The 12,047-nt window shown below is 38.1% G+C and overlaps 2 protein-coding genes across 2 annotated transcripts in view; both read right to left on the minus strand.

Annotated features, from left to right (window-relative positions):
* Positions 1-3,622, minus strand: part of MCCC2 (methylcrotonyl-CoA carboxylase subunit 2) — a 37,214-nt gene extending 33,592 nt beyond the window's left edge. The window contains exons 1-2 of the mRNA XM_059491926.1: positions 3,421-3,622; positions 28-94 (exon numbers count right to left, since the gene is read on the minus strand). Coding sequence (XP_059347909.1) covers positions 28-94; positions 3,421-3,552 — 199 coding nt within the window. The 5' untranslated portion in view covers positions 3,553-3,622. The remainder of the gene's footprint in view (positions 1-27; positions 95-3,420) is intronic.
* A 551-nt stretch (positions 3,623-4,173) lies between these two features.
* LOC132086327 (transcription factor TFIIIB component B'' homolog) overlaps positions 4,174-12,047 on the minus strand; it is a 52,693-nt gene continuing 44,819 nt past the window's right edge. The window contains exons 38-42 of the mRNA XM_059491900.1: positions 11,769-11,982; positions 10,812-10,854; positions 9,661-9,955; positions 8,167-8,401; positions 4,174-7,800 (exon numbers count right to left, since the gene is read on the minus strand). Coding sequence (XP_059347883.1) covers positions 7,672-7,800; positions 8,167-8,401; positions 9,661-9,955; positions 10,812-10,854; positions 11,769-11,982 — 916 coding nt within the window. The 3' untranslated portion in view covers positions 4,174-7,671. The remainder of the gene's footprint in view (positions 7,801-8,166; positions 8,402-9,660; positions 9,956-10,811; positions 10,855-11,768; positions 11,983-12,047) is intronic.

The following is a 12,047-nucleotide window of genomic DNA, read 5'->3' on the forward strand; positions in this document are numbered from 1 at the left end:
TAGAATTCTAAAATCTTTCATACTTACCTAACCTGATTTTTTCTGCTTGTTCTTGTAGCTCAGTTACCAGTGCCTTCATTCGTTCATAGTTCTCCTAAGTGGAGAGCAAAACAGAATTTTAAATTCAACCAAGGGTGACTATATTTAATTTTTTAATAAACAAACATAAGAAGTACAAGACTAATTTCTCTTCTAAATCTAATTTTACCTCACTAAATACTGTCTCTGTATTGTCTTTAAAGTAGTAACATTTCTACCCTAGAACAAGCCTCTCTCAAGCATTCCAAAGCATTTAATCAAAATGTTATACAATAAAATCTTATTGTGTTAGGATAGGAAAAGACTAGTTCTGAAATTAATAAACTAAAATAAACTAGTTACTATAGAGTTGAAGTGCTGTTTCTTAGATTTTGTTTATCTTTGGCATAGGTTTGTTTGCACTTTGAATCTAACTTTGTAAAAACCACAGATTTGAATTAAGTGTCCTTATTACTTGTACCAAAGGATGAATGACCTAGGTCAAATAGATTTTGGTAAACACTTTTTAGATTCTTGTTCTCTAGGTTGAAAAAGAAGATAAAACAAACGTTGGTTTTGCTTTGTTTTGTCTTGGTTTGGTTGTGTTTGGTTTTTTGTTTTTTTTTTTAAGCTGTTGTTCTTGCTATCATACTTCTAGAAAAACAAAGATTCAAAATCTGAATATGAGTGAATCAGTACTGAGCTCACCATTTTCATTCAAATTATCCAAAACTCCATGTACACATTACAGCAAGTTGGGATTTTTTTACAGTTTCTTAGGAATTTGAAGGTATTAGTCAGACTTAATTTGTTGGGGTTTTTTTGCCAACACATTAATAACTTTACTACCTTTTTGAAAAATGCAACTGCAATAAAAGAACATGCTGCACAAAAAGATCTGATTGCCTTGTCTAATTCTCATTTATATGATGTTTGAGCCTACTTTCACAGAAAAAAACCAGCTGGTAAATCCATGTTAACTCTCTATAACTCTCATATATACTCGAACACACAGACTTGCAGTTTCCTTTAGGAAGATGCTGCAAATGTTGCAGTTGAGTTTGTTGACTTAGGCATTGAAAGGTAAAGAAACAAAGCAGAAATAAAATAAAAACATGAACAGATTCAGCTCACATTTGAAGTGCTTTGACTGTAGAGTGACTTTCAAAACAACATTATTTTTCTGCCTTTGTAATTGCCACAAATAGATTAAACAGACTCTCTTGAAAGGTAAAAATGTATCTTGTAATTCCATACTTTTAGAAGTCTGGAGTTGTCACAACACCCAATATTACTTTACATCAGTGTTCAGCTTGTCCACCTGGGTCATTTTGCACCTTTACACACCAAAAATTTTTCCTGTTTCTACTTGTTCAGTCAGTCTTTTTCCTCTAAACACATTCTCCTTTTGCACACAATACTGTGCTTAGAAACTCACCTTTAACATAGGAAAAAAACCAAAAAAGCAGGTAAAATGGCAGAGGATGTTAACAGAGGAACAGTAATCACAGTCATAACCTTTCTCATTAGATTTTGACTCACTGTAGCTAGTTTAGCTACTCTACCTGAAAACTGTGAAAGGACTTTTTAGATAAACTGTAAAAAATACTGCACAAAGCCATCTGAGTTGCTTAAACTCATTCAACTTCTATCACAATCTTTCATGCCTTAAACCAGAATAGAACACTGTTATACTCTACCAAAGAGAAATAAGGATGTATTAAAATAATTCTGAAAACACACAGAAAAGACTACTCTCAGAAATAAACATGCTAGTTTTACCATGTATTTGTGGGCTTTTCATTATGGTCATTAAATAATGAAAAAAAGGTCAGTGAACTGGCATCAAGTTCTTTCTGGAAAGTGGTCCTTGCACCAGCACACTGAGTGAAATTCTGCTGTTAATATGGGGACTTCTACAAATTTCAATGCAAAATTAAGAGGCAAACTCTAAACACGAATCCAACAGTTACTGCACAAACTACATGAATTATTGCTACATCACCACAGTGCATGTAAGAGCTAGTGCCTGGAATCTTCAAAGAGACTTTGTTTCATTTTCCAGAATTTAGACTCACTCACCTTTAAATTATTACATTTCTGCCTATCTGGTTCAAGAGGCAGTTTGCATCATCAAGGCCAGCCTGTCTAGTTGAATTCACAGCCAGAAAGGTAAACAGCGGCCAAGGAAGGCAAGACCCTCATCACCTATCATAATGTCTTCTTGTGTTTGTGCTGTTATTCCTTGTATTACTTTTTTGTCAGATGGTGAAGTGCCTCTTTGTGTTTGTAAAGCAGTGCTTGCACTTAAGCGTGTTCCATAAATTATTTCTACCAAATACTAACACTATTAGCTATTTCACCAAGCCTTGCTTTTCTTTTGAGGTTGAAAGGAACCCAGACAAAAGGGCAAATCTGGGGGCAGCTCAGATAAGTGAACACCTTTATTAAAATACTATCATTTTTTGGTACACAAAAGATGAATATGTGCACATATATAGACACACTTCACATACACAAGCTTTGTATGTATATACATATATATATATATATATGCATATGGACAAATTCTGACATTACAGAGAAGCTTCAGCCACCTAGTTTCTGTTCCAAATTTAGTTTCTGCAAAACAAAGCACAGAACGAAACTCAGAACCAATGGACCTATCTCATGAAGAGTACACGCCGTTGCTTCATACACAGTTTTGTATTTTACATGAACAAATACGAAAACAAACTCATGCCCTCTATCAGCCTCGATTCGTACCTAAAGCCATGTTTTTCTCAGACTAACTGTAAACACGATTTTTGAATATGATGGCGTTAATAATGCCCCATTAAAAATAAATGTATTTATACCAGAGGGAAGTACTGCTCTCTTCGTAAAGACAACTGGAATTACACCTAGCTCTCCTGCTCAAAAGATGATGTTTTTGGATGCAAGTCCATGGCTCTGTACAGCTATTTCAGCTGTTTTCAACTCGGGAATCAATTTGTAAACACAAAAACATGCAACTTTGAAATCATCAGACTCCATCTTCCACTGTCTACAAACCCTGCCTCCACCTCACTAGCACAGTATCGATCAGCCTGAAACGCAGCAAGAGCTGGCATCCCGATTTAAAAGGGCAAAAATATTCATGAGCCAGACGACTGCACTAACCCGCCTTTTTTCACACGGTATGCGTGAGCTCGGCCCGCAGAAACTGACAGGCCTCGGCGCTCGGGGCACGGCGCTGCCCCCGCCGCTCCGCAGGGCGGCACCGGGGCCGGGACCAGGACCGTGCGCGGACACGTGCCCGCCACGTCCCTCACGCCCCGGCCGCACCGACTCCTCCATGGCATTGCTGCGGCCCGCCCCGCCCTGCGTCCCGCCCGGGCCCTGCAACCCCCGCCGCCCTACCTGGTAGAGCGCGGAGCTTGCGTCAGGGCGCGACCCCACGGCCGCCACCGCGTCGCCGCGGTACCCGCGGGCAAGCAGCGGGTGGAGCAGCCCAAGGCAGCGGCCCGGGAGCCGCGGGGCACCCAGCAGCATGTCCGGGCTGGGCCGAGCAAGCCGGGACGAGCAAGCCGAGCCGAGGCAGACGTCCCAGGCCGCCGCCGCCGCCGCCGCCACTCCCCCCGGCGCAGCCAATGGGCACAGCGGGGCCGGCCGGGCCGCGGAGTCCCAGCCCAGGCCCCTGGACAAACTAATGCTGTAGAACACCTTTTGGAAGAGTTGTGTTGGGACGCGCACACGTGAAAACTGTGTTTTCACGCACAGCCTAGGAAAGCCCTTGCCCTTCTTAGAAACTTGTCGTAGAGTAATAGGGACAATCTTTTTAAAATCCAAACCATCTTTGTCCGAGTTTCTCCCTTCTGTGAAAACTTTGCTATTCTTCAGTATTCCAGTTTTACTTCAAGCCAAGGCCCTTATCTTTAGAGAAAGGTAACAGCAGGGAGTCTGATACCAAGTAAATTAAGCTCTACTCTTAAAACAAAACCAGGGAACAACGACGATCCTCCTCCTGAACCATGCTCAGCCTGTTACCAGCAGGTCTGTGTGCACCCCAATGGTCCAGCCCAAACTTCAGCTTTTCCTTTAGCTCACATTAGCTTTGTGGACTTGTAAGTATTTAAAAACTGCATTTGAAACTTCGATAAACAGCAACACAGGTAAAAGAAAATAATTTATTCACTAATTTACATAAAGAATAGGACTACTTCCTTTGACACAGAAAGCTTGTATGTGATGATACAAGGCGTTAGACAACTCTAAGCAAAACAGTTTTATGCCACATCTTTGTAAAAATGCTACACATACATATTGAGATTTCAATGGTATCTTCTTACATCCTTCATCATTAAAAAACTTCCATACACAAAACACAAAATTCTCTTATTTCTATTCAAATTAAATTTGTTCTTAAAAAAAAATTTCTCTATCAAAGTGCATGTTATTTGCTGCAAGAAAATAGAAAGCAGAGCCCCAATTAACAATGCAGATAAGGCACCATAAATCTTAGTAATGAAGTAGTTGATTTTTTTCCCCTTATAACATGAATGCAAGCTAAAATGTATGCAACTGAATATAGAATGATTATCCCCTCAGAACTCACTCAAAAGGTACTCACAGCAATTATTTCATAGCCACTCCCCAAGAATCTATTTTTAGGCTCTATGAGTGCAATTGATATAAACATGCCAGACATATCAGGAAGTAAACACTTGCATACTTAATATCTACAAGATATACAATACATAGAGTTACATGTATACATGAATCTCTTTCATAATGTTTACAGTAGAACAAAACTTAGATAAACATTTCAAGTTAAACGGATTAGGCAAAGCACAAGATACCATCTGAACAGAAACTGTGGTTGTATTTTTGAGGGTTTTTTGGGGGGTGAAGTGGGTTGATCAGATGCTTTCAAGTAAGTTACTTTACACTAAGACCACTAGTCCCTTTTCCATCACCTCAAGGAATACTGCTGCTAGTGACATTTCACTGGCAGAGCTAATATACCAATTTGCAGTAACATTAGCTTTCTTCTATATTTCTTCTCTTTGACAATAGTTTAAAGGTTCCTTCAGAAGCTTTGCCAACAACTTCTGAAAAGAAAAACATTCTCAAACTTCATCGACTATTTCAAAATTAACTACATATTTGTATTATTTACCTGCCAGTAAAGGATTACCCAGTCCAAACCTGATGATAGGTTTCTTGAGAGCATTAACAATACCATTTAAACATCATTTAACCTTCATAATAAATTGCTTTGAAAAAGTACCTGCAAGTATTAATTAATGGGAAAAATTTTAAGACTACTCAAGCTACTACTGCAAGCAGGAGTTTCAGACTAAATATTGACTCTTTCAGCAACCAGAGTGCATAAACCTAATTACCTCACCCAGACAAATTTCTTGATGAGGTAAATAAAAACTTAAACTAAAATCTAAAGCTAAATCAGAATTTTATGACAAGTTACAGTACAAGCAGACATGCACATAAGAAAACCCTTTTAATTCAAGTGCTTCAAAGCAGCAAATCCTCAAAAGTGACATTATATAATCATGGTTTAATCCAATCTCTTTGTGCTACTTTGCACAACAGAAACTGAGGAAGTCAGTAAATATACAAACAACTACACATAAAAATAGGGAGAAGAAATTGTATCTATAGCTTTGTTTTCCAATTTAGAAGAAAATTAGCATTTATACTAGGAAACATCAATCTCCTCCTGCAAGTGATTTAAAAGGATGCAAACATTAACCTTTTGTTATTATCTTTTAGTAAATTGCGTTTTTAAGTTTTCAACAAATTTTTAAGGAACCAATCCTACTGGGCTTTTCATGCTACAATCTTTTAAACTATGTGGTTAAAAAACTCTTACAAAAATATGTAATTTGGAGATTCAAACAAAAACACCTGAAGTGCTTGACATATGTATGTATTTACTACATCACTTCCAGTATTTGCCTTCTGATCTTCAGATATTACATTATACCCAAAAGGTTAATTCCTCCTTCTAACGTAACATACTTCACAAAAAGAAGTAAAGAACTTGAATAGTCAGTACTAAGAAGCTTTAGCATTAAAATGGAAAAGGATACTTGTTGCAAGATTAAACATTATTTCATTGCACTTTTCTGTAGTATAGTCATGCACTCACTATCAGTGTCTAAACAAGTGAAACCATAAGCTGGCAGTCAGTAAGTAGTCTGGTGCTATGACATCATTGTAGTGGTTTAGACTATGTCAGCATTTTGAAAGTTCCTGGGTTGCTTCAGAAAGAATCCACTTCATCTTCACAGCACTAATTAACATGTCCTAGGGTGACTTCATGATGTTTGTATCCCAAATCATCTGTTCTGTTAATGCTGGATATTAAGTTTTGCACCTTTAAGACTGGTTCCGAGAGCAAAGGGGAAGAGAAGTGCAGAGCTTGTTATCAGAAGCTGCACTTGCTCCTCTGCATTCTCTCTCACAGACTGTGTTGTCTCCAGAACAGACGGATGGCAGGTGAGAGCTTTCCTTTGTTTTTAGTTAGGTTTTAGCTAGCTGAGGCAGAGAAGTTCCCTGGACTGTGGCTTTTCTTTTTTTTGGGAACTGATCAGCCTTCTTCTGGACTGAAAACCCAGAAAAACATGGGCACCTCACACCTGTGGCCCACTGAAGCCCAGGACACAGCATTTTCCAGCACAGGAGGAACTGGTAATAGACTGAGTGAGCTGAGTTACACTCCAAGGAAAGGACTTTCTTAATTTGCCATCTCTTCAGAACAGCAACAGGTGTTATTGTTTAGTATTGTTCATTTTTTTATGCTTGTGAACACTTTGCTTGTTAAATAAATAGGGTTTTTCCCCCTTTTCTCCAAGAAAATCTTTCCAAACCAGTTGGGGAAGGGGCCACTTGAATCTGCTTTCTAGAGGGACCCCTTTGAAAATTTCCTCTCAAATTTTCCCTAAACCAGGACAAAGACATTTTTTTTAGTGCCCAACATGTGGTTTGAGAAAGGGAAAAATCCTGTACTGATTGCATTTTGGTTCTACTTACTCTGCACTGAGATAAAGCAGTCAGTAGCCATGTTGATTGAATTCATGTCTCTCTGGATGGAGGCCTTCACCTGTCTCTGGTCCCTAGGCTGTTTTGAGGGTTTAATACCTTTCTGGTCCCTAGGCATACTTTCTCATCTGGAGATAGATCCAGTATTGTGCCTAACAAGTAGCTTTTACAGTGGAGGGGCACAGATTTGAGTTGCTATTGTGCTGGGCTCGGTGAAAATGGTTTATAGGGAGTTTACATAGGTAGAGGAGCTTGTTCAAGACGTTTGGTTTATGGTTTCTTTGTCCGACCCCGCATCCCAGTTCCAGTCGCATGTTTTGGGGTTTATTAGTAATCGCACCCAGTTTGTTAAAGGAGCAGCAGGAGATGAGGCTTTTCAGCCTTTTCTTTCCATCTTCTCCTTTGAATCTGTTACATCACTTTCAGAGAATGTTCAGTTTCCCCTGAATGTTAAAGACATCACTTTCCTGATATTTTATCTGCTACTGTTATTACTAGCTGACATTAAGTGTGGCATAATGAATATCAGAATGAATTGTAACTTTTAAAATACTCTTTTCTTGCTGCAGTATATTCTGTGATCCTAGGTTTTTATGAAACCCTTTGCTATTCTGAATCATCCACTTCCATAAAGATGTCACTGAAAAAGTACTCGGAGATTTTGGTTGGTTCTCCTTCCTTCTCTTGATCTTTAGCACAGAGAGGGGGCTTCTCAGGTGAGTTGTTACTTGGAACCTGATAAAACAAGAAAAGGTTGCTCTTAAGAGTCTTCATCAGTGTGTATGTGTAAATATATTTACATATATATGCACATGATCTATTTGTAAGGGTATTTTATTTATGTAGGAAGTTTTGACCAAAGGGGGAAAAAAAAATCAGAGTTTACTGAAAATGAGAAATAAATAGATATCCATGCAGACAAAAATCACCTGAGTTCCCTTGCAAGTTTCCTAAACATGCCCACGTCAGAATCTTGTCAACTGGAACAGATACTGGACTCAAAACATGAATGCTACACACCCATCTACTCACTCCTGAAACAACTAATTCTCTGTTCTTCACACCTCAGAAATGCATGGTTGTTCAAAAGTAAACTCATACCGTAACTGTAGCATCAGCACCCACATGTTCATGTTCTACAGATGATGAAGTAGAAGGAAAGGAACAAGATTCCCTCTCATCCTTAGTGGACGGAGTGGGTTTCTTTAGATTTCGTTTTGGAGTCACAATTCGTGGCTTTTGGATCTTCCCTCTATTCCCTTTGGTGTCTTCTGCAGATGCAGAATTACTTTTTTTGCAAATTAAAGATAAAAATCCCAATGGTTTTCGTCCACTCCTGTTCAAAACAAATATGGTCAGGATGTCATAGGATTGCTCGATAAAAGGAAGATGTAAATAGCATTGCAGGAGTCCAATTCTATACACAGGAAATAAACACACACCTACAGGACATATGAAAATTCTAAGGAAAAAAACCAAAAAGTCATTCTGAGAAAGGCTTTTGTATTACTGAATATTCTGGTACAAGAGTTTTTATGTCTAGTTACAGAGATTCTTGACAATTTTTAAGCCTGGGAACAGGAACCTATTATTTGCTGTTACTCCACAGCTCGTAACAAGCTACCAGACTTTCGGAGAGTGGCTCCAAGAAGGATGGAGGCACACTTCTGAAGAACAAACTGAAAATTCTGAGCATCCTTCATGTAATCAATGGAAAACCTGATCCCCAAGAATCGGGCTACAGCAGACTATCTGTTGCAGGATTTTAGCCTAACTACAGCAGTAAACCCAGACCAGTGAGCTTATGGAAGTCACAGCACTGAGCTTATGTGAGTCACACACAAAGCATTAACTTTTCATGTTGTTAAGAGTTTACAAATTAGAGAAGTAAACTTTAAGGCAAGGATTCTGATGTTAATGCATTACTATCCAATTGCTGTGGATGTCCCAAATATAAATACACAATATTGGTATTCACACAAGCATAATGAAAAAGTAAACGCCAGATTAGAAGAAACCAGTGGAGCATCACAATCAAAATAATTAAGTACAGGAGCAACAGAGAACATGAACTCAAAACATTTAAATAAACAGTACAGAAAGGTATATTTTAAAAATCAAGTCAACATATAGGTAAGAGGAATATCCTCTGAGCTGCCAAGATTGAAACTTCTTTGGGAAAATTACTTATGTCAGTGCTAAAAATTCAGTAACAAATCTTACTGGCAGGATGAACATCCAAACAAATGGATGGGTATACATGACACAACATGAGACTTAGCTATGGGAAAGAACAAATTATCCTAAGTTCCTATCACAGCCAATGGATGCCTGCCTGACAAAAGGCATCTATCATGTCTAAATAGACACATAATATGTCAGTAGTGCCCTTCAGTTGATCTACTCATTTAATGAGTAAAATAATGCAAATTTCAAAGCAGACAGTTTGATGCTTTCTGACTTGCAGGAGATAATAGAAACTGTAACTCTTAGCCATGCTGCTCACAAACAATGGTACTGAAAAGATGTCAACATAGAAACATGATCTTTTTTTACAGAACAAGCTGACAAAACATTATTGCAATTACTCCATACCTGAGTAATGGAGTTTTTGAAGAGGATGCTGGGCTTCTAGTTTGCTCCAACTGTGCAGATTCATGCACATTCTCTTGCTTTCCTTGTCCACTTATTTCTGCTCTTCTGTTAGAGGTTAATCTAGACATAACATCCTCTTCCATTTCAGATGCTGCATTCTCAAGTGGTGCTTTCCCTAAGCTCTCCAAAGTCTCAAGCTGGCTTTTCTCAGCCAGTTGTGAGATAGACTCAGACACCAATACAGAAGTAAGTACTTTTTCCTTTGCTGAGGCCTCTGTTTTTTGAAAAAGATTCCCTGTAAAAGAAGTTGAGGGTCAAAGACTTCCATGATAACACAAGAGCCCAAAAAATGCATTATATTAAAATGGTTTGAACCATTACAGCAGAAGGGCTGAATTTTTGTTTAGTTTTATTTGTCCATTTATTTTTATGAGTCACCACTACGAATTAAAAGTTCGTGGTCTACTTTTAAAGCCTTTAAGACCATATGGATGTTATAGGAAGAAGCTGGTAGAAGTTACAGCACACTCTTCCCCCTTCCCCCATCCTTTATTAACACGCCACAGAACTCAGTCTAGTCACCTAGCTGTTTAACCTTCTACAGCTTCCCTCAGAGGTCTTTTTCAGAGCCAAAATTATAGTTCACCAAGCCCTTCACTGGCTCAGATCAATGAAGATTGCATTGTCAGCAGTTTTGCTTTTCCTCTGTTTCTTCAGAGGCTGATTCATCTCCTAAACAATTCCGTACTTTTTCAGTAAAAATGCAAAACAAAATAAAAATAAACTATTTTGGCATTGCATGCTTAAAACTCCAGTTAATACTTTTGATTATTTGTGCTCCTTAACAGGTGGAAATATTTGCTTAAGAGACGATAAGACGTTTAGTCAAAAAAACCTCTCAAATTTCATTAATAAACTAGCTACAGCAATGCTTTTAAAACCATTATTAAATAACCAACATTTATGTAATTCGGTACACCTAGTTTATAACAGAAAGCATGGAATGGTGGTATTAGTGTAGTACCAGGAAAACTTGTTTCTACTATTGTGTTAGATGGCCTCAGAAAGAATTATTTAGCATGACAACCAGTACTAATTTGTGATGTGTTTATATTCATTATACTTCGGTTTGCCAGTTTACATGTACATACCAGAAGTTACCATTGGCCCATCTGGGGATTTAATTGAATAACCCTGTATTTAAAAGAGAAAAAAAAAAAGAGTTTTTAAAATTGCTCTTAATACAGAAAAGACAATGAAGTTGATAAACTCATATCACACATGCACAGTTCTAAGCACAGGACTGATACAGTAGGACAGTGCAGCATCATTAATCACTTAACTCACTTCCTAAGCAGGTTTTTCAAGGTGTTCTTATGACAAATTACTCGAGACAAGGATATTGAGATAAGAGATCAAAGAAGGAAGAAGATGGTTATCCATCCCTTCCTAGAAAGGCTCTCTGAATAATCCGGGGAATTACCACCCATTCCTATACCAAGGTACACTATACAATATTAGCCCACTTACAAAGATCAATGGTAGTTGCTGCCATAAGCTTGGTCATATTGTAAAAAAGCACAAAAGGATACTGGAAAGATGGTGGCTTGTTTTCACAGGCAACTTGCTTTTTAAATCAGTACCTGCTATGTTAAGAATCAATAGGAACATATCTATCTAACAGCTTCTTCATGTAACAGACACAATTCAGATTCAAAACATCATTCAGTGCACCTAGACATCCTGCCAGTCATCCAATATACCTCCAGAGTTTCCTCTCCTGCAATGCCATTGTCATAAGGGTGATGCAGAATGAACCAAGTAAGACACATTACCAGTCTGTCTACTAGGAAGTTTAATTCAAAAACACCTGAGAGCCTACAGATTCTCAAAAAACCCTAATAATAAATAAACAAATACCCAAAACTTGTTGTAGATTTAAAAACTAAAAGCCATCTATAGGTGTTGATTTTCCTTTTAAATTGTATAGCAATATATAGTACATATTTAAGCAAGTAACACCATTAAAAAATAAACATAATTAAAATGCTCTATTATGTGTTATGCATCTACCCCATGGATGAAAACTCACCAAATTATGATCTCACCTTGTAAGTGGTTTCCAGGCTATTTTCCACTGTAACAGTAGATGGAGTTTTCTTGGAAGGAGGAAAATCATTCCCTTCAAGCTCAGCAGCCAACCGTTTTTGAGCTGTCTGCAACTTTGGAACAGGGTCTACTCCACTCTCTAGTTGTTTGGTTTCCATACTGCTGTTCAAAGGTCCAGCAACCTTACCAGCTGCAGTTGTCAAGGATCCAATACTGTTTATAGATATATAAAGTCATTATTGTGACAGTACTAGAAGCTAAAATTTACTTTGTATAAA

This window comes from Ammospiza nelsoni, chromosome Z (genome assembly GCF_027579445.1).
Source record: "Ammospiza nelsoni isolate bAmmNel1 chromosome Z, bAmmNel1.pri, whole genome shotgun sequence".
NCBI classification, from domain to species: domain Eukaryota; kingdom Metazoa; phylum Chordata; class Aves; order Passeriformes; family Passerellidae; genus Ammospiza; species Ammospiza nelsoni.